The sequence below is a fragment of the Physcomitrium patens genome, chromosome 15 (genome assembly GCF_059467195.1).
Source record: "Physcomitrium patens ecotype Gransden chromosome 15, ASM5946719v1, whole genome shotgun sequence".
Lineage (NCBI taxonomy): Eukaryota > Viridiplantae > Streptophyta > Bryopsida > Funariales > Funariaceae > Physcomitrium > Physcomitrium patens.
This window is the reverse complement of record NC_143424.1, coordinates 15070348-15092512: the sequence shown is the minus strand read 5'-3', so window position 1 is coordinate 15092512 and position 22165 is coordinate 15070348. Positions and strand designations below refer to the sequence as shown.

General features: G+C 41.5%; 2 protein-coding genes and 1 long non-coding RNA gene across 14 annotated transcripts; 2 read left to right on the top strand and 1 right to left on the bottom strand.

Annotated features, from left to right (window-relative positions):
* The first annotated feature begins 7917 nt into the window (after positions 1-7917).
* LOC112292679 (protein terminal ear1) lies at positions 7918-13723 on the top strand. Of its 3 annotated transcripts, none has more exons than XM_090256575.1 (6): positions 7918-8141; positions 9615-10890; positions 11459-12383; positions 12598-12714; positions 12865-13006; positions 13149-13723. In XM_090256575.1, the coding sequence occupies exons 2-6, from the start codon at positions 9747-9749 to the stop codon at positions 13491-13493; spliced, it is 2673 nt and encodes an 890-aa protein (XP_090112701.1). In that variant the 5' UTR covers positions 7918-8141; positions 9615-9746; the 3' UTR covers positions 13494-13723. The 3 variants fall into 3 exon arrangements, with proteins under 3 accessions (XP_090112701.1, XP_090112700.1, XP_024397184.1); XM_090256574.1 differs by having other exon boundaries at positions 8040-8141; positions 8534-10890; XM_024541416.3 differs by lacking the exon at positions 7918-8141 and having other exon boundaries at positions 8153-10890.
* Positions 13724-14100: 377 nt separating this feature from the next.
* On the bottom strand, positions 14101-17372 carry LOC112292680 (uncharacterized). Of its 6 annotated transcripts, none has more exons than XM_073539221.2 (8): positions 17344-17372; positions 17110-17219; positions 15955-16081; positions 15716-15763; positions 15331-15498; positions 15099-15156; positions 14597-14674; positions 14101-14290 (listed from the first exon to the last, which is right to left on the bottom strand). In XM_073539221.2, the coding sequence occupies exons 5-8, from the start codon at positions 15424-15426 to the stop codon at positions 14259-14261; spliced, it is 264 nt and encodes an 87-aa protein (XP_073395322.1). In that variant the 5' UTR covers positions 15427-15498; positions 15716-15763; positions 15955-16081; positions 17110-17219; positions 17344-17372; the 3' UTR covers positions 14101-14258. The 6 variants fall into 6 exon arrangements, with proteins under 6 accessions (XP_073395322.1, XP_090112705.1, XP_073395318.1 ...); XM_090256579.1 differs by having other exon boundaries at positions 15955-16093; positions 17344-17368; XM_073539217.2 differs by having other exon boundaries at positions 14101-14674.
* A 1495-nt stretch (positions 17373-18867) lies between these two features.
* LOC141046283 (uncharacterized) lies at positions 18868-21934 on the top strand. 5 transcript variants are annotated; one of them, XR_016506787.1, is made up of 5 exons: positions 18868-19001; positions 19534-19675; positions 19923-20027; positions 20863-20939; positions 21501-21934. It is a non-coding gene; the product is annotated as an uncharacterized LOC141046283 (long non-coding RNA). The 5 variants fall into 5 exon arrangements; XR_016506791.1 differs by lacking the exon at positions 18868-19001 and adding an exon at positions 21318-21393 and having other exon boundaries at positions 19525-19675; XR_016506789.1 differs by lacking the exon at positions 18868-19001 and having other exon boundaries at positions 19525-19675.
* The last annotated feature ends 231 nt before the right edge of the window (positions 21935-22165 follow it).

Genomic DNA, 22165 nt, shown 5'->3' with positions numbered 1-22165 from the left:
TCCACTTGGCAGTAGTTGACAGCAGCAACATCGGACTTTGACTTCCACGTGTCAGATTATTTTTCCACTGCCCTTCTCCAGCCTGGGCAGGTGGGCGGTCTGGTAAAACACAGGCAGTTTGCATGCAATTCAGAATTGGAATTGTGCATTCGGAACTTATGCAGTGTTCAATAATTACATTCACATTTGACCAAAAGTTTACTTCTTCTTTTTTTCTCTTTAAACTCTATCACTAACACTACTATTAGATATCTCCCAATCAGGATATCACTTCTGTTGATTCTCTTGGTGTGCATGTTTGTAGTTACACACTAAGGTTCTACATACCTATTACACACTAATGAACATTACAAGAAGAAAAATAATAATGTAATCCAAGCCTGTCGTGTTTGCAATCTACATTCGATGTTATCATCCACTCTTTCACTGTTATTTCTCATCTTTCATTGCATTCTATGCTCTCTTTTTCACATTAATTATACACACAACTAATTATTTTTCTTGAACACGAGAGAGAGAGAGGGGGGGGGGAGAGCACAGGCAACAGTTGAGCACTCTCCTCTATGTGGGTGAGTGTGGTTTTGTGAGATTGAGGGTTCATTCAAAACATCATCCATCCTCTCAAACAACATCCATTCATTCAATACTCCGTTCACGTATGAAAAAATCAGCCATCCATCCACGTCGTTAATTCCGTGATGGAACTTTTATATCAATGGGTGTCGTAGCTGGACCCAGACTGAAGTTCAACCTCAAGGCCATCCATCACACACACACACCCCAGCGTCATCATCATCATCATCCATCCCCTTCTAGAGCTCTTTCTACTACTGCTTTGTAGTAGTTGTACTGCTGCTGGGTGGGTACCACTGGTACGCCATGGTGGATGAACGAACCACCCATTATACATCCATACCTGTGCCCCTGGGAGGAGTAGTCCCCACTCCCCCCCCCTTGTTCTGTCCTCTTTCTCTTTCTCTATCTTTTTCTTCGTTTTCTGGTTTTGTGTGTGTGTGAGTGTGTGTGAGTCTGTCTCACATCACCCAGATGTGGAGAAATCTGGGGGTGATTCTTCCTTAGATTTTACCCTACTACGCCCTAGCACCTTATTACTCCTTTATTACCCCCCCCCCACTTTCCTGGTTCCTACATTGTACGCTAAGTAAGTGCTTAAAGAGTTAATTTTATCATTATTTCCCCTCTCCTTCTTCTTCTTCTTCTTCTTCTTCTTCTCCTTCTTCTTACTTTTTCTTTTTATCTCCTGGTTGGTACACAATAAAACTTTTGGAATCGAACTTCCATGGTGTTGCTTCCCTTATTGTCAAGCCAGCTCAGCATTGTTTTGTGTCCACGTAGGCGCTGACTGGATCAACTCAAATATGAATTGCTTCTTCAAGGGAAGGCATGACCCACTCTCTCTTCTTGACAACAAGGATCATCATCTGTTACGAGTGAACAATGACAACATACTTTCCATAAAAAGTAAAAAAGTACAAGAGGGCAACAACAAAAGTTAAAAGTTAAATGGCAAAGCTTCTATAGCCACACTTGGGAGACCCAGAGGGAGAGGCTTCAGTCAACAGAGCCTGCAGAGGAAGAGGAGGAGTCAGCTGCCCCCTTTCACTTAGATTTGGGGGCCTCTCTCTCTCTCTCTCTCTCTCTCTACAGAGCAACGACATCAACAACAACGTGGACTTTTTAAATGGCATTATTGTTCTCTCCCCCCCCCCATTTTTAAAAAATAACTTAGCTTCTTAATGTTTTTTAAATCAAAAACTGCAGTATTAAGAGGAATCTGCATCCACGAAATCATTTTCTTAAAAGGGATGATCTCATCTGACACTATAGTAAGCGGAGCAGAATCTCCACAGCATCCATTCATGACTGCATGTGAATAAAATCTGAGTGGGAAGAGGAAGAACAGGAAGATGGATGGATGGATGGATGGATGAAACCATGTGTAAAAAAAGGCAACCATGTCTTTTCAAATTACTTTTGGTGCAATTTAAGGATGCTTAAAGAACATGAGAAAGTGAAACAAATATTGATTATAGAATCTTCAGCCACATTTATTTTAAAATAAATTTTAAAAAAAAATTAAAACTTGCATAACTAAACAATGTTTTGTGCAGAATTTGTGGATATTGTAATATTCAAATAGAAGTTAGGTACATGAATATTTATGAAATGATGTTTATTATAGTCAAGTGGTATTGGCTTTTACTTTTCAAAACCATGTGCATCACCAGATGCAGCCTTTGATAAACAATATGATTGATATATGTATATATATATATATATATATATATACTATAGGAAAACAAACATTACCAATATAGTAAGCTTTAAATGTCGAGTTTTTTTGTATAGTAATCGTGGTACTCTATTTATTTATGTATTTTTATGTCTGGATAAAAAAATCTACTGGGCTTTATTGTTTTTGGTATATGAAAATATGTGTTTCATTTCACTAAGTTTACTAAAATATCTCTATGTACTTATTCCTCGAGGTAAATCAAGAATGTTTTATTGAATGTATTCAATACATTAGAAATTTATTAGAACTATATATATAAACAATTAAAATTTTTCATGGATATGTTGGCACATGCTTTATTTTGATCAATATGTGTATGTATATACATATAAAAGTATATACACACACACAATATACTTTTGGATACCACTTTGGAACACAAAATACTTGAGGCATTGGCATTGCTTGCTTTGATGCAAAAACCCAATTTCATTTCATGATAGCATTGTGACATTAATAATTTGAATGAAAACGAGAGACTCCACCTCAAATAAAAATTATTATCATTGTTATTGTTTGAAGAAAAGTGATGTAATGTATGAGTGGAATATGGTTTGATAGAACTGATCTTCTAGGAGTCCTGCCCAGTCAAACTCAACTCACCTCAGATGGGGCACCCTTATGTTTCTTCACGGATGGATGGACGGGTGGACGGACGGACGGACGGATGGATGGACAGACGGACGGATGGATGGATGGACAGACGGACGGATGGACGGACGGACGGACGGATGGATGGACGGACGGACGGACGGATGGATGGACGGACGAATGGATGGATGGATGGATGAAAATTCCCACTCTTATTGAAACGACATGTGAAGTCTCCATTCTGGGAGGGGGAGAAGTATGCTTTCGTATATATATATATATATATATAATCATATATAATTATTTAAAACTTATTGAAAAGATCATATGTTGGTATTTCAGTTCTAAAATTTATAATAGTTGCAAAGTGTGCATGGGCTTTAATTGTCGTGGTCATGTACCAAATTTCATTTTGGTTTAGAATGAAACAAGTATTAACAACCATTTGGCGTTTTTGTGTTTTTTGAATCTTGGTGTTGTAGTTTGAGTGGTATTGATTGTCAATTTTGTGATGTAAAAAACTGAGTAGAAACAACTAAAAACCCCTCATAGTTTATTTTGACATGAATGAATGAACATGAAGAAGTGTGTACATGTGTATGGAGAAATATTTAGAGTATTCACTCTACACCAACTATTGAGGAATTTCATGCAACACAATCTTACATTTTCCAAAACATAAGAGCTGAAATGAAGATTCTATATAATATAATGAGATAGGTTAGTGAAAAGACAAAGACATAATAAAGCTTCCTCATTGGCCAAAATCAAAGAAATTGTGAACCAACAAACAATTATATGTAACATACAAAAAAACCACTAATTTACTACTTGTATCTAGAAAAAGATCATCTTATAGCTTTTTTGGGCCTAACACCATGGATTTTTGCAAGTGTATTATTTATATATATATATATATATATATATATATATAGTAATAATAATAGAATTGTTAATGGCACATCCTCAACTAATATTGCTACAGCCCAAGTGACCCAAAACTTAAATTGACTAAAAAACACACTTCTACGCTTAGAGCACATTTGATAGTCTAATATTTAATCTCAATATTGACCCAAAAGAGAATAAGATAAAACAAAAATTTGAAATTACCGAATTAAATAATTCTGAATTTCGAATACTAAATTTTGAATTAAATCATTTTGAAACACATTTTTTCATAAAATGTTTATTGTCACTTTCAACCACCATCCTTTCTTAAAGCAATAAAGTGAAAAAATGTGCTCAAGAAAGATGCATAATATTAGCTAGTTGTCAATGAGGAAGTCACATGGGGTGTAGCAATATCAAATGGAGATATCAATTGGGGATGTAGAGTTAACAATTATGTAAAACAACAATGTTTGTATATCAAACTAAACTTTTGCATATAATAGTGTGTATATATATATCTATATATATATATATATATGCATTCCAAGCCTTTAAAGATTATAACAATAGAATAATAACAGATAAAAACAATCAGATTCAATATCTTTTTATAGAAAAGGGAGACCGAACAAAGAGATTGTTCCTTTTTGTCTTTATTTTCTTTATGACATAGTGACACTTTTGGGGGGTTTATTAAGAGGCCTCGATCTCTGAATATTCAATTGGGAAGCTTTTTGAGTGGAGGCCTATGAAGGCGCAATATTATAATTATAAAAAAATAATGTTATTCTCTTGAATGAATGTTTCCCTTTATCATTTATCAAACTAGCCTGCTACTTTTACTAGAAGCATCACAAAAATGTTTGTCAGATCTGCTTTCTGTTATGTGTCATAGGGAATACGATGAGAACGTTTTATTCTCTTTGGGAACGTTGGAACTTAGTTGGGTGGCAAGAGATTGAATCCACAAAAGACTCACATTTGGCATAAGATTGATCTTGTGTTAAAATCTGATTTAAAATTTTTTAAAAATAATAATTCTAATTTGGTATGATCATATATGTATACACAAATTGTAAGTGCATATGACTTGTATGTAGTTGTGTGTGTGTGTGTGTGTGTGTGTTGCACAATAGTTTTGAATGATTTAAAAGAAGATTGAAATCTTGATTGAGTCACAAAGCAATCAAAATTTTTAAATGATTTAAATCAATCAAAATTTTTGAATGATTTTTTAAATCAATCAAAATTTTCAAAGCAATCAAAATTTCTCAAAGCAATCAAAATTTTTATGTGACCAAGGGCAACACCGTTTTAGAAAAGATCAGTACATTACAATGACTTTGATATATATATTTTTACAACAGAATTGTATATTTGGAAACAGATAGTTGAAAGATATTTTTCTGAATTATAATGATGATTTTAAAATGCACTTTTTCGTTTTAATATTAGACTTTCTGATTTTAATAGATATATGTATTTTTCATGCAAAAAGTTGTTAGAATAGAAACTATATTTTCAAAAAATCTTAAGTTCTACTGAGCTTGTTCTTTTAAATTTAGAGTGCAGACATTTATTATAACTTTATATTCCAATTACATTTTGCTTTGAGTTATTTATTAATTTTAAAACATTTTATTGTAACTTTAATCTGAATTTAGGATCAAAGACTACAGATGGATTGGAAAACAAAACTTAAAGTCTTCAAAATCACTAAATTATCTTGTGTTGACTATATTCAGTTACATTTGCCAGCCAAACATAACATGTAAATTTCAGTGTAAAAGTGTCATTCATAGTGCATTTCCAACATTTTTACTCAAGTTGTTGTTACTGTCGCTGTAATTTTGTTCAGGTCATCTTAAAAATTTTGAAGCATTATTTAAAAATAGAATATGGCATGTTTTTTTATATCATATTGAAAGATATTTTTGACATTTTTGTTGTATATATATATATGTATATATATATTGCATACATATACATACAAACATAATGAAAGTATTGGATTAAATCTTATTTTGTTTTATTTTATTTTCTTAAATTTTTATTTCTTTAACTATATTGGCTTACATTGATATCAAAAAATTTAATAATAAACAATCAATTTCACTAACATTCAAAGAAACAATAGTAAACCATTGTGAACACTTTACCTTGTTGATACATTAAGGAACATGTATAAAATTTTCAATGTTAATTTTATAATTCAATATCTTATTGTGAATATTTGAGTAAAACAATAAAGTCTCAACAATTGCAATACCTTTTTCTAATTTTATAAACACCACATAAACAAGATATAGAAGGCCATAAATCATGACCCAAATGAGTGAAGAGGGAGTTAAGTTATTAAAGAAGAGAGACTTGGGGTTTGCGAACTCCAACTCCAATGCTTAATTAGGGTTTAGGGTTCGTAGGGAGCTCCGAAACCGCGCCGCAAGTGGTGCTTTCTCTCTCCCAAAGCTCCCACTCGACGTAGCCTTCCAGCTCATTGCTCCGGGACAACACCGATCGATCATTCCATGGTTTCGTGACAAAGTTTGCTACAATTGGGTGCCGAAGTAACAGAAAAACCAAGAGTTTCCCATGTGGGTTTTCTGGTTCTCCCTTTGACCATCGATACAAATCCCACGTGGAGATCGCAACCAACAACGATTGCGGGACAAGATTCTGCTACAATGTCTAAGGATGCTCAAACCCACCACGCCTTGGCTGCGTGGTTAGAATAGGATTGAGTTTCTTCAGCTTATTCCTGTGGCCCCACAATTGTGAACCCGACGCAGAATCCAACAGACAAACATGAAGCCAGGCAAAAGTGAATCCGAGGGTGACGCCATTTTTCCCGTTGCTAGTTGGAACAGCGAACAAAGAACACCGTGAATGCTGTGGAAGAATGTTTTCTGTTTCCACTTTCCCCATTTGCTGGGCTTCTCCGCGAGCGGCTGGCTACAGCCCTAATACTGAGTTGGAGCCGCAGAACGAAGTCCCATTAATGTGGCATTCAACTGGAATTCGGACAGGAACGATCGTTCAGAGGACGAGGCGAAACGTAGAGAGGAAGGGAGGGGGGAAGGGAAGTGAAGTGATGTCGACAGGTTGGAGGCCATGCAGGGACGTAGAGTTTCGGCGAACGAATCATATCGGAGCCGAAACATCCTCGAGAAATGAAACCGTACGTTAATGCTTCGGTCCTCGGTGGAATGGGCTAGTAAAGCGCAGCCTTAACTAGCACCATAACTAGCACCCCTTAGCATTAAATCGCCCAACTCCGGCAGATTAACAACAGCGCCGGAGGAACGGCAACAACAAAAACAACACTTTCAGCTAACTCACGTTCAACCTCCGAAGGGGCAGCGGGCAGGCATGAGAAAAAGTATGATCAGCCGTAAAGGGCCGTGCCACGTAGGTCCCAGCTGCCTGGCACCGCCGCCACTCTGCCGCCTACTCACCCCCCCGGGTGTGACACCATTATAGACACCATTATAGTTCCTCGCCTCCTGGGCAGCCGCGAAATTTACTCCTCCGGGCAGCATGTCGGCGGCAGTCTCACCTCCGCCCCCCCTGCTTTTCTCTTTCTCTCACCTCGCCCCACCCGGCCCGGCCCGGCCGGGCACCCCTAACGTAAGCGAAGACCTCGCAAGGAGGAAGAGGGGGAGGGGGGGGGGGTCTTCGCTTCTGTCTGTCTGTGTCTTGGTCTCCGTCTGCTTCGGCTCATGCTTTGTCTTCGCTTTGCTCCTGCTGCTCTCTCTCACTTTCTCTCGCGCTCCCATCAAGCTTTCCGCCCCCCCCATCCCCCTTCTCTCGTTGCGCTTTTTCTCCTCTCGCATGCTGTCTCTTCCTTCACTCTCCCCCGCTCCTACAAACTCCTCGCTCTCGTCTCTGATTCACTCATTCATACCCTTGCTTGCGAGGTTTTTTTCTTTTTTTTTGGGGGGGGGGAGGGGATTATCGGTCGCGATCGCACGGTGTCGGGGATAGCAGGGAACGTGTATGGGGGAGTTGTAGAGGAGGATTTTGTTTGAAGGGAATTGGTGGGTTGAAGGTCGTGTTACGTCGGGAGGGTTGATCAGGGAGAGTAAGGGGTGGGTGGGTTCGTTGTAGAAGGGTTGTGTTGGAGATTCTTGTCTCAGGAAAGGGTGGGGTGGGGTGGGTCAGGCTTGGGCTGAAGTTCTTTATTTGGTGTAATTCGCGGTGATTTGTGGGGGGTGGTGATTGTTGGGGGATGAGGTGAGGAGCGTGGAGGGGGAGGGGGGTTTGATGACTTAGGGTGTGGTCTTGTGGCGGATGAAGTAGGTGAGGAGGGAACGGAGTGGAAGCGAGCGATCGATTTCAGGTGATGCCGCTGTGTATCTTTTTGGCCTTGTTTTCTCCCCTTTTTTCCATGTTTCTGGGAGTGTCTGTTTTGTCGGAGGCGTAGCGCGGGTACTGATGTCCTGCAGCGGTGCCCTGGTTGATCAGTTGTGCGTGGGTGTGTTTGCATTGCTCGCGGCCACGCCTTCGCTGCTCTGTCAGATGCATGCGTGTGAGGAGAAATCCGGGCGCTTCACTCCTTTGGTCTGGAGCTTCGGAGGTCTCTGTCAGGGTTCATTGCTGTCGCGAGTAGTACCTTGCATTGTTTCTATGCGTTGGTTTTGGTAATTCGCGCCTGCGGTAATATCATTGGCCGAATTCGGTTGAACCTATAGGCTTGGCTCTAGCTGAGTGAGTCGCATTGTGGCCTCCCAGGTTTCTTGCTGCACGCTGCGGGGGCAGTGGTTCAGAATCCAAAACTGGGCGTCGAGTGGATTGAGGGACCCGAGCTGGAGGGTTTTGTGAACGGGATTTTCGTGAAGCAGTCGGGTCATGGTTGTGTATCGAAGGTAGTCTACTGTAAAGTTCGCCGTTGGGAGTGTGTTGCACGGACAAAGCGCCGGATTCTCGCTGTAGGGTTAATATTCATGGACCCGACACCCTTCTCACGTGCGTTGTAGTTTTGTCGTGGCAACCAGCATTGTACGCCAGTCCGCCTGGAACTGTAGTTTGCAGAAACAGACGAGGAATGAGATTGCACTGTGACGTTGGGTGCGTTGCAGATTGGATTATTTTGATTGCTGTACTCCGGCGTCATAGACCTCGTCAACCAGGACTGAGAAGGCTGGCGTCAGTGTTCTGCTCACCAAATTGGATTAAAGTAGTCGTGAAGCCAAAGTTGATCGTAGAGGTGAATAGTTTTGTGAACAGAAGGTGTGCGCTGGGTGAACCCCTCCGTTTGTGTACGCCTGTCGTGATTTCGAGTTTCTCCAATTGAGAAGATGACGACGTTTCGTTAAGAGTCCTTAGAGGGTTTCCTGAAAGAATAGGGGTTCTCGTTAGGTCGGCGCGGTTCAGGCGTAGCATGGGCGGAGAAGTCAATGCAGATGTAGCAGTCCAGTTTTGCAGTGTGGCATTGACGAGTATTGGCGAGCGCGCTTATGTTGAGAGGACAATAAAGGGGCGCCTTCATTCTTGCAGCAGCCAAGCCTCACCGTTGACGCTTACAGCCCTTTGTATTAGTGCCTCGGAAGGAATGGGTGGTGGAAGAACTGAAAGTGGCGGCACTTCCACTGTCACCAACGACACAAGCACCCCTTACGATGATGTAGAGATTACACTTGACGCTTTTCAGAGGATGAGCTTTGAGTCTGGGGAAGTCACAGATTCAGCTCCAGAGGGCATTGCAACAGGTGAAACTGGGTTACAGGCAGTTAAGAAAGGCGCATTGTCCAGCCCTCCTGAGCTATCACGACAAGCTGACACTAACATTGATGTGGATTATGTGACTAAGCAGCAGCAGCATCAACATGGACACGGTCACGGGCATTGTGGCCAATATAGGGGGGCTCCCAGAGGATTCGACCTGCTGCAGCAGAAGACGCATGAATATCGGCCTCCACCTGCATTGCAACTCCCAGACCAGAGAATGATGGACAGTGAGGTCGCCGCCTTGCATGACGAGGATCATCGCAAGGGAGATTACGCTCAGGCTACGAATTTCGGTCTCCCAGCCTCCCTTGTCGTGTCTCCAGGGTCATGCCATGTATCTTGTCATGATGCCAAGGCATCGCTTGATCCCAACGCCCGGGAGTACACTCCCAACGGCCCGTCTCCTTGTATTTCTCCAGGTGTGCCGCCATCTGTAGTGCAGCATCACGTTGGTGTACCCTCTTGGTATTCTTTTGAGTCAGGCCACATCTACGTTTCTGGGATGGACAATAGTCGAATGGTTTACAGCCCCAGTTATGGATCAGAGACCACAATGTCGCTATACGGAAGTGGTGCACAAATTGCGTATGCTCCCGTCACAGCCCCACCATCGGCTCCCTGGGGTGGATTAGAACTTCCTGACCTGAGCCAACAGGCAACTCAGAGCGCTGCGACTGGCCAACTTTCAGGAACTCCTGTAGGTTTGACCGGGGTCCAGTCGTCTCATGCCTTGCGGTCGTTTGGTATTCCTCCTTTTCAAGCCGTAGGTCTTCCTTCAGTTGGTATTTCCGGCAACAGTGTATTATCTACTCCCCCAATTTCAGGTAGAGAGCATGTGTCACGGGCCATCTTGCTAAACGGTGTACCGGCTTATGTTAGTGATGACCAGTTGAAGGCTGAGATGGGGAAATGGGGCGATGTTAGGACTATAGTTTCGGACCGCAAACTTACTGAGGGATTGGTTACTGTTAACTTCTACGACCTTCGCTGCGCCAAGGAGGCTCTGCGGGATATACAGCAACAGCATCTGAATAAACAGCACCGGATGCAGCAGCAGTATCAGTTCTCTCAAAAGCTGCGAGAGGGCAGTAGTAACAGCTCGCGAGATCACGTGGAAATGGCATATGAGAGGCAGGACGGGGGCAAGCGCCCAGATTTGCTCCCTGACAGCATTAGTTCCTCGTCCACACCAACTAATTCAGGGAAAGGCCTTGTTTGTGGAGTAGTGATGTGGGCTCAATATACGCTACCTATTGGAGCTGCTGCAGGTCCTGATAGCCTGAACCAGGGCACGCTTGTCGTTTTCAACCTGGATGTCGACACAACCATGGAGTGCTTGAAGTCTATCTTTGAAGTTCACGGTATACTCTTGTTCCTGTCAAAACCTCATTTACTTTTTCTTTCATGAACCCTGCCAATGCTTTACTTGGTTTTCTCGTGGTCTTGGTAGGAGGTATTCATGCTTGCTTGGTTACATGGTTGGGACAGTTGGTAAACCCGCCCTCATCAATTTCGGAGCAGTAATAAACTAGTCTGTCAATAGTTTTTTCGAGGTTTCGTCAGTCCTTGTAGCAAACACTTGATGTTGATATTAAAGAGGTTTGATGTAATTAGTGGCATTAGCGTTGAACATGCATTTGATTTTTGAGCAGAATGTTTTCGGATACTGTGTTACAATATTTTGCGTATCCCGATAAGAAACTTTGTAATTGTGTCGCTGGTTACGATGTTCTGCCATGGAGGCGATTGTGTCGGATGCTGTGAAGTTCGCTTTGATTTGTACTGTACGCCTGGATTAACCTTATTGACCAAACGCACCTTTGACCCATCGAAGTCAAGGTATCGTAGGGTAACTGACGAGGTAGTTCAGGAGTTTGAGATTGTATGTAATTTGTGCGCTAATTCCTGGTCTCTGTTGTGGTGAATCAGGTGATGTCAAAGAACTAAGGGAAACGCCTGCTAAGAAACAACACAAGTTTGTGGAATTTTTCGATGTCCGAGATGCTGCTAAGGCACTAAAAGCCCTGGATGGTACTGAAATTAATGGAAAGCGTGTAAAAATAGAGTTCAGTCGACCAGGTGGACAAGCTCACAAGGCTCGTGTACAGCTGCAGCAGCGAGCGCAGGGAGGTCCATTGTACAATTCCTTAACCAGCAGTCTGCCCTCTCTAGCAGGGGCAGGTCCAGGTTCAGTAGCGGGTCAACCTTTCTACGCAATGGGGACGTGGAGTGGAGATGCTGCATGCGGATCTGTAACAATGCCGGGTCCCCATGGTGGTCCTTCTGCATGCCTGTGGACAAGTAACATTGGAACTCCTGTCTCTCCTTTAGGATTGATGCAGGCGCCTTGGAGTAGTGGCTCCAGTCAGCTGCAATCTTACAATTACGCATCTATGCAAGAAGGCTTGGCAAGCCCTGCCGGGCCACTTGTCGTAATGGGAAATGTGGATGCTTTGCATTACGGCCGAGCTGGTGGTAGAGCCTTGATGATGTCCTTTTCAGGAGCACAAGGGTCACCGGGGGAAAATCACCCTTCTCGAGCGCAGGGATCCTCTGGAAGGAGAAATAGCAGCGCTAGTGGGCAAGGTAGAGTGGATGGAGTATCAAGTCGCAGGTCAAAGCGCAATACATCTGTGAATGGAAATGTTTGTTTCGGTAAGCTGGATTCCGCCAACGAGTTAGTCTCCGGGGACAAGAGTGGAGAAGGTCCTCGTGTGGGCACGCGAATCTCGACGAACAAATTAGCTTCTCGTGCGGATATTCCTCCTCAGTATCTGTTTGATGAAACTGGAGTCCAGACCAACGATACTCAACGGACAACACTTATGATTAAGAATATTCCTAATAAGTACAGGTAGACAGCATTTCTTTTCTTTTTCTGCTTTAAGTGTTGCCTTACTATGTCTTAGTTGCCGAAAACTTGGACCCTGTAAGTACTGATATACATCCTGGAGAAGTAGGGGCCGAGTACCTGTTGTAGGTCTCTGTTTTTACATTCGTCCCCTCGGTGTAATCTACGTCTAGGAACTTTCTAATTATTGTTCTTGTTTTTCCACTACCTGATGTAGCCAGCAGATGTTACTTTCGCTTCTGGATACACACTGCATTGAATGTAATAAGCGTCTGGAGGATCCGAATGAACCAATTTCTGCATACGATTTTGTTTATCTTCCCATTGACTTCAAGTAAGTCCCTGTTTCTCTAGATTGTCTGAATCTTGAAGTCTTGACATTGGTGTGTAGGATTGCCCCTATCACACATGATCAAGTTACCTTGATGAAGGTTTGGTATCTCATCTACTCGAGTTGGACTTACTTTTGATTTTTCTATGACAGGAATAGGTGTAATCTGGGATATGCATTTGTGAATTTCACTACTGTCCAAGCAACAATGAGACTGTATAGGGCTTTTCATCTTCAACAGTGGGAGGAGTTCAATTCGCGCAAAGTTTGTCATGTGACATATGCTAGAGTTCAGGCCTGTTTCCGTCTGCACATGCCTTTTCTATGCTGACATTCGTAGTGTGGATTTGGTCCCTTCATTAAACCTTTGCAAATTTATCATGCTTGGAATATTTGTCATGCTTTTCTAACGTCAGCAGCTGTATCCTCTATTGCAGGGACGAGCCGCTCTTGAGGAACATTTTAAGAATTCCCGATTCGCTTGCGACACGGACGACTACCTTCCACTCATGTTTCGACCCCCTCGGAATGGCGTGGACCCCGTCCAAACAATTACTGTAGCAGCTGTTCATCAATCTAGCCGTGTCGTGAGCAATACCTCTGTAGAGAACAGAGAGCATGGTAGGGGATCACGCAATGGAGAGAAAAATGATGAGAGAAGGGTAGTAGCAAAAGGTGTTAGTGGTCAGGAATTAGAAATGGATCATTTGCCGGGTGGGCAGTCCAGAGGAAGTTCGTCATCAGGTGGACATAAGCCAATTATGCTTCAGCAGCATTGGTAAGATATCTCTTGGGTGATGATTGGTCAAAGAGGCAGTTGTTTGGAGGTCGTTTCACAGGATGGCAGCGTGATTGCTGTGATAGTGTGCCGTGGCATCTTTAAGGATTTAGGAGTCATTTCGAGACGATGCCAGTCCAGGAATCGAAACCCTAGGCTGGTGTTAGTATACTTGACATTTAAGTGAAACTCTTTGCTCAAACATTAATAGTCCATTGATTTCGTGCCCGTGTACAGAGATGGTTTCGTGCTTATTATTGCAAACCATCAGTGATTCTGTTAATGTTTGACATGTCTTTCTAATGTGGCTTAATGTACCTACTCGGACTACAGTTTATGTAAACGTGATCACCATGAAGGTGACGTTGTTATTGTACAGTACTCTCGGTTAAACGCTCGTACGTCTAGTAGTTGCTGATATATAGTTTTAATTTTTCTTTCTTCATTTTGGTCTTGTGTCAACGCTGCGAGAATTTTTCATAACACATCTTACGAATGCTCGTCTTCTCATGATGACGTTTTAGCTGAGTGTAAATATCATCAACTTCGTAGGAAAATAATTGGGTGCGATCAATAGCAACATCTACAAATTTAACACATATTTACACATGTACACGCAAATTCCTATATGTATATATCGCCAGCAAATTGATAAATTAGTCAAAAGAAAAATTTCCACACTGTCGGACATTCGAAACCCACAATTTCTCCTACGACTGCTACCATTAAAACTTAACTAGTAATTACTTGCATCGTTAATTCACATTTCTCAAAAGAGGTCTGCCTGCCCTGCACCTTGACCTGATTCAATGATAGTGCGCACGCTTTCCACAGTCAGAACCATTAGCAAACATACAAACACCGATCTTACTTGCTGCCTAGAATGCTAAGAAATTAGATTTTGTAAGATAATGAAGGAAGAGAGAATGGCAGAGGCTTTCCAGGAAAAGAAACAAGATTCATCTTTAAACGTCATCCATGAATTCAACATGTTATCAAGGCTTCCAGCATATGTAAAAATAAGCATGTCCTGTTGAAAGGTAAGAAATACAAGCACTTGTAGAGTGGCATACACTAGGTTGATGGCGAAATAGAAGTTTGCATTACCTGTTCCCAGTACATGAGATATTATTTGAAGGGCAATCAGTTTACCCAAGTGTATACCTTGACATGTTACGGAATTTTCTGCGCCAATTAAGACATAAGAGAACCTGATTAAATTGTGGTGGATCTGTATGATTATTGTCACGGCATCTATAGGACCGAGCAAACAGTGAAGTGATACGTGAGCAAACATACCCAAGATATCCACAGTTTGTGCATGTTAGGGCTAAAGACACTGATCAAGATATATCCGTTCAACATGAGATTTAAGTACTGAAGATCCGAACAGAACAAAGAAATTCAAGCTGGTCTGTTATCAATAACATGATTTAGTTGTCTTGGATGTTGGGTATACACTGTAAATAGGAATAACCTTATCAAGGTATCTCACATACTGTGAAGAGTTCAATGCTTTGATACTAACTGTAAAATAATGGTGTGATTCAGAAAAACACAATGGTACAGTCCAGTAAGATTCAAACCTGGAATGTATAATATGACTCACCAGTTAATTCATGCGCACAAACCGCCATCAACCCTGTGTAGAGGGCTGCATCACCAACCTGCCAGAAAAACTCAAACAGTAAAAGTTGATGACCTGCTGAACGATCTCTTCATGAAAGCAGTCATCTAATTGACATGATTTTTTTTAATTTATATTATATGCTCAGCCTCATCATGGTCAGTTATCGAACTTATCATTTTCAGAGCACAAGAACACCAAAATCATGACGTACCGTGAGATATGACTTCACCAAAGAACAGATTGCAGTAAGGATAAATGAAAGAAAATTGGGTCGAAGTCGGAGTCGTATTGAGAGGGGCGGAATCATGAAAGCTGTGTTTTCGTGAAAGACTATGAGGAAAAAGGTCCGGAAATGTCGAATACTTCCGTAAAGAAATGCCTGCAAAACCAATTCCATGTTAGTCCTGCATTTCATTACAAAGGGTCATTAGCATTCCATTTATGAACAACAAATGGAAGTCTGTTATATCCACATGCTTCTGTAAACCTAATATTGAACATACTCGAAAGATGGAAACACATCATCAAAATGACAAACGTAATTGTTCAACGATAGTTAGCAAGCACATTCACTCCAGCCAGATGTGGATCCATACATAATTATGTTGCTATGGCCCATCCCAAACCTGATTGCGGCAGTTTTCCTGTTATCCACAAGACCAAAAGGATGAAATTTAATCATCTAATCCCTCACGCCTGAAACGGCCTCTGAAAAGCAACTAAAGCTGATTATCAGACACAGAATAGAATAAGCACTCTATGGATGACCAATAATGTGGAGCACAGTAGTGCAAAAAGTGCTCAAAATTCAGATCAGTGAAAAGAAACTTCAGACCTGCTGCAGCCCCGTGCAAGCATGAACTTTTAGAATGTTCTCGATCAAATGCGTTAAGCCTTACACAAACAGCAATAGTGAATGAATCAAGTAACCAAGAAGGAAATATCTCCAGCTCCAAGCACATCTGCAGTTGCAACTGCTAGGTAGGAGTAAGCACCTCTCATCAAAATTGACGAACACGAAGTAAAGTACAGCCTATTGAGTGCCAGTATCGTTAACAATCTCAACTGCAAACATTCGCCAAGAAATGGCCCTTCCAGCCCTTTCATTTCCAAGGAATACTTTCAACCACCTCATTCAAAACCATCACAAGAAGCAAACCATAAGAACGAGAACCACAGAAATGAGATGCAAGTACCGACAATGATAAAGGATGATGTTTACCATTTGGTTTAACATACAGGCTGGGCATATACAAAGCAAACAAGTATTATTTAGTAAAACAGAAGCTTCAACTATGCATCTTTTGCATCAGATTTTTCCCTGAGCTAATTTGTAAGACAAAGCATTTTGAAATGTAGCGAATGAGCATGCTCTAAAACCTTTCCAACTATAAACTAGAGGGTGCTTATGAGATCTGAAACAACCAACAATGAACAGGTGCACCCACACATTGTTCGAATACACTGTATTGTTGTCAAAAGCTCAGTGCAGAATATCCACAGGCAAATAGCTCTTCTTTGAACAGTATTAGCAACTGTTTCTCAAATAAACATAAGCTAACATATCAAGTCTTTGCACAACAAGGCATCGATGGCACATGCTGCAACTACTTTAGTTTCGAAAAACTGGAAGTGAGTCGATAAGAAACAACTCGACATTCGGGAAAAGTGAGCTGGAAGAACATTTTTCAGATGCGATGGAAAAGGAAAAATATAGAAGCTGAGAAAAATAACACAGATACAACAATGCCAGACAGTAGACTTGCCTACGCAGAGGATAACCAATGCATGTTTCTAGGCTGCAACTGGAACAAAATAAGCCGTCAATATTAGCAAACAAATTCGACTCTTTGTCAAGGAATTCTCTTACCAATAAAAAGTAGCTTACTCTGCCGAGAGATATATACAATAATTTAACTCGCTGTGGGCTAAAGGTACATTCCGCACTCTCTAACCACTAACCACGAGGGTTTTGTGTTGAGGGCTGTACCTATCACCAATCACAGGACCAATCGATGAGGGAAACAACGGTGCAGCATGGTATGCAGATCCCGCAAATATAACGAATATGCTGCCATGAGGCACGTTCCAGGTTTCCATCTGCATCAATGAAAGCAGAGCAATCAAGCAGGTAATCCCACATAAATGTGTTAAATTGGTACATTTGAAGTCCAGACCTCCAGCTACTTTACACTCATTGAAGGGAGGCTATGAGAGCACTTACTTTATTATGATGGTCACCTTCTAACATAATGAAAATGGACAAAGGATGCTGACTTGCATTAGGTGACATGCCATATTCATTGAGCCTATGGTCTTCTGCCCCTGCTAGAGCAAACAAACGCGTGTTGTCGAGAAAAATATTAAGAAAAAGCCCATCGAAATCAAGCAGCTTGAGATACTGTTATTGAATCATTTGCGTCTTTTTGAAATAACTTATCACCAGGAATCATTTACTTCGGAGTAAAATCCTGCTGCACAAAGTGCTTATAACCAAGGTGATCCACAAAAACTCGATGTTGTTTTCTGATTCACACAAATCTATACAGAATACACATAACGAGCAGCTATTACAAGCTCGCATTTCCACACGCAACTTTCTCAAATAAATACAAGTTACAAGGAGCGCAAATCTAGTCACAGAAGGGACATCCACAAACAAAACCACATGAAGTTCCTCGAATCATCTAGGTGTCACTGTCATTTTGCGTAACGTGAAAGTCATCTACTACTTCCAACACATGTGCGGCGATTCACTTGCCATTCTGCTACCATACAGAGAGAAGATAATTAGGGTTTTCTTCCTGGTCCATTAAAGTTGACGCTTCTGTATCCGGTAACCATGAATTCTCAACATCTTGTCTAATGTCATGCTCATCTAAGACATGAAATATTGCATAAATGATACCCATCCTCTATAGCTTAACATCTCCCAACAATCCATGCCCAACTCGATGGCGCAGAGCAGAAATGCTTACAGCGAGAGAGGATGGAGACTGGGATCACAACCTCCACTCAACAATCCAGCAATGATACGGATCCCATGGCCGCCAACAGCCATCGGACGCTTATCCCTCAGTGTCTCACCTCTCTATGCTACCCACCATTTCGCCATCATCACAACTGTTGTGCACCTCTGGGTCGATTCCATACGCCATCCTCTTTAAAACTCATTCTTGCAAAGACCTTGCTACAAAATACCGCATGCTCCCCATCACCCGAAAGCTCACTGCAGGCCATCTTCACTTAAACTCGCTGCATTGCAATTCCCACCATCTTGACACTTTCAATGCATCAAAGCTTCGTCCCAAATTGTGATGAATTTCAAAGCCACATATCTCAACATTTTCTCTAAACTCATGTGCGTAGCTACTCGGAGTAAGAAGTGGCCACAACTCATCTGCAAGCATGTTCATCCATTATCTACCGGGAGCATGAATTCATACCTGGTGCTCACTGGTTTTCAGCATCGTGGGAAGGCTTCTCACTGTTAACACGGTGAAATGATGCCATTTCTGATTCGTCATCAATGAATCCATCGCAACAATTTGCGCATGAGGAGGTGCTTGTGAATTGTTTTAGGATTTAGATTTGCATGTGAGTGAAGGTGTACTACATGCAGCAAATTAAGCTACAATTTAACTTCCAGGCCACAGATTTTGAGAATTACCAACTCACAGAACGGAACGGTTTTCACATATATCAGACTAGTGATGATGAGATTTTGAGATGCCTGTAGCTACACGCTGCTCCACTTCTGTTGCAGGAATGAATAGGGAAGAGGGCGAATTGAATTGGGGGCGTACGGAGCTTGGGCTTTAATTGCAGGTGTAATCAGCACTATCGCTATGGTTTATGCTGCTGCCGATGTCGTTCACTGAGGTGGGTACTGCTAATATGTGGACTAAACTCACTAACAATTATGCTGCGTTCATTTACTCATTGTGTTGCGTTTATATTTCGGATCTGATGCACGCTCATTGATGTTGTGATGATTAGAGGAATTGCTTCAACATCTGAACTTTGTAGTAGAAGGTATGTTTGTTTAAAAGAAGAAGTGCTGACACTCTCTCTTGTACAGACAAGCAATTTAACATCTTTCCAATTTTTCTTTGTGTAGGAGTTTGATGTATTTTTCGTTAGAGAAGCATGAATTATTTTTTTGCGAGATAGCGAGGTGTAAAAAGAACTCTTTCAATACCCTATTTTGATTGAATAACATCGGTGCTGCGAATAGTAGCGCATGTGAATGCTATCTAACCTTGTAGAAAAAGAAAACGTCCTCGTACAGAATGTTACTTGGAGCAGGTTTTCAGTGCGGAGTAGTCACTTTTATCGTGCTAATCAGATGCATGATGAGGTCTCTCTAGTAGGTGAAAACAGATTTTCAGATTCAGTGATGTTTATAAAGCAGGGCAAAGCGGCTAGATATTCTCTGTAAGCATATCATATTGATGCTTGCCGACGACGTAGCCTGCAACGCTTGAGATGCGTGCCCAGCCCAAGTGTACAATAATGACAACCATCGATTCAACCTTTATGATAACCATATTTAGGTGCGAACACGCTTACGTGTTTTGAGGTGTGTGTACTAAATTTTAGATCATTATTACGTTCAGTTCTCATGATAACTTTATGGTCCTAATGATGACTTGGATTCGCTATGAGTGTTTTTCAATTCTGAATTTCACCCTCATGTAAGAAATGCATAATTTTGTGCAACTGTGATTAGTAGGCTGCTTTAGTATTGGGTATGTTGATAAGTTGCTGAATACGTAGATTTCTCAACTTCATGAACTGCAGGTTGATCACAAGGGCCATGAAGTAAACGCGAAATACTTCTGCGTGTTTGTACCAGTCGCCACGATGATACTATGGCGAGGTCCAAATGGTTGCTCAGTGGCGAAGGTAGTAAGACCTCTACATGAGAGGTTGCAGTGGTGATATGTTTCTGTCGTTTCAGGACTATGAAGAGATCCGCATTTGTGATCTTACTAGTGCATTTGCTCAAATGCATGAGAGGTCATGTACAGATGTTAGATTATTAATATGGTCTCATTCGTAAACCCTTAGGGATGTGGATTGCACGTGCTTTATAGAAGTTTAACAACTTGTTGATAGCACTGGATTTCAGTCTCAAAATAGTACTCTCTATCATTTACGTTATCAAATGTCAAGATTACAAGTTGCTCAGTTTCGTCTTCATTCTCTGACTATACGATAGAATAATTTGAAGAGCAATGTGCACTGAGTTGTTTGTATCAGGCTTCGTTACACGCTCTACTGTCTTTTAGTAGGTGGTAATCACGCCTCCATGTTCATACAATACAACAGCACTGACTTGCTGTTGTACGTGGTGTAATATTGTAGTAGTGCTTCACCTGCATAAGAAGTTAAGGTCACAATGCAAATTGGGCTGCTTCTGCCTTACTCATGCTACAGATTGTCATGACTAACAAGGTTTTTGCAGCAACAAGGAATTATTAGTGATGGTTGATGTGTGCCAAGCAGCTAATCTGCACTCCCAGTCACTTATTTTTCTAATTCTAGATCCCTGTATAGATGGATGGTTATTGCAGTGCGCATTTAACACATGCTCACAGCCGTATATATATATGTGAAGAACACAAAAACTTGGAGTACATTAATATGTGGCTATCATTCCTGTAAGTGTCGTAGTCACTTAATCGATATATTCTCATGAAATAATTCACCTCTTTACGTTGTTGGTCCTTTTCTGCAGCTTTATGGCCCAAGATTCGTGCCGTGGGGAGCAGTTTGAAGGAAGAGAGCTCCTGTTCTCACTACTTAAATGCACATGTACGTACCCAACTGGATTTGGAAACCCTCTCGGTTTTCTTTTACTGCTGTTTTAGTCATCACGCACCTGATAATACTTTGAAGAGAAGTTGGAAGTGATTTGTTATTCTGTATTACCCATGGTCCATAATTTCTACTTTAGCATCGTCAATGAGCTGAGTGCATGATTGATATTTAGGAATGTGGAGTGCATCCTTTAGTAAACTACAGATGCTTAGGATCGCAGATGAGCGTTATGATGGTTGGTGGTTGGGTATGGGATGTGGGAGTTCCAGTAGTGGATCGATTCACTTACTACGTTTTGCAGTTCTTTGAAGAACAACTGCTCCGTTGGCTTCGTATGGAATATTCTAAATTATGCACTTTGATATTCTACAGAGAAACTATCTTCATTCCTCCCAAAACTGTTGAAATGCCTCGCGTACTATTATTGGTGGAGATTTGCCGATGCAAGGTTTTCACCCTTCTCAGTTGCAAACCCTCCAGAGCATGACTTAAAATATGCAGGGAACCACCTTGATTAAACTCTTGAATGATTCATTGATAATGTTATCTGTTCAGGCTATGGAGGGTGAAGAAGGCTTTAAATGCGTCGAATGTGAGGAATGGCCTCATGCAAGGTGACAAGAAGAACACTCGTCTTCGTGGATTTGCTTGCCGCAGCAGGCAAAGTATCATCCATTACCTACCCTGGCTTATGAAGCTTTCTTTGGTTCGTGCTTGTCGGAAGACGTTTTGGTCCACAGATGAGCATGCACAGTTAATCTCTCTTCACGCAGATCAGGTGTCATTTAGTTTGACAATTGAGTCACAATCACCCAGGTAGGTATTGAGCAAGGTGTAACTCAGGAACTGCTGGAAATTGACACTCAATACAGATAGCTGTGCTGAATGGTTTCAGTTCAGTTGGAGCTTCATTGCTTGCAGAAGTTACACTTGGTTTAAAACTATGTTCTTTGTATTTAGACGATGTGCAATGCATGAATTTGCAAAGAGTTTAATTGCCCTCGTACAGTCGGGTTCTCACTATGAAGCGTAGCATTTCCAACATTTGTATCATGGTGGCTACGAAATTGGTTCAAAAAGATGAGTGTGCCGTCCTGAGACATTTTGAATTCATTGCATTCTATAGTTTCCTTGTTCAGCCTAAACCATGAAGGCCATATTGGCCACTCCGCCCAGAGCTCTGGGATTTAACCAGGCAACTGTGATGAGTGTGGCGTCCA

Excerpts from the sequence above, each read along its gene's own strand:
- LOC112292679 (XM_090256574.1), top strand. The coding sequence starts at position 9,183 with ATGGGCGGAGAAGTCAATGCAGATGTAGCAGTCCAGTTTTGCAGTGTG. Across the intron at positions 12,384-12,597 it reads AATATTCCTAATAAGTACAG|CCAGCAGATGTTACTTTCGC; the intron begins GTAGACAGCATT and ends TACCTGATGTAG. Across the intron at positions 13,007-13,148 it reads TGACATATGCTAGAGTTCAG|GGACGAGCCGCTCTTGAGGA; the intron begins GCCTGTTTCCGT and ends CCTCTATTGCAG.
- LOC112292680 (XM_073539217.2), bottom strand. The coding sequence starts at position 15,426 with ATGATTCCGCCCCTCTCAATACGACTCCGACTTCGACCCAATTTTCTT. Across the intron at positions 15,157-15,330 it reads TGGTGAAGTCATATCTCACG|GTTGGTGATGCAGCCCTCTA; the intron begins GTACGTCATGAT and ends TTTTTCTGGCAG. Across the intron at positions 14,675-15,098 it reads TTGTGCGCATGAATTAACTG|AAAATTCCGTAACATGTCAA; the intron begins GTGAGTCATATT and ends TAATTGGCGCAG.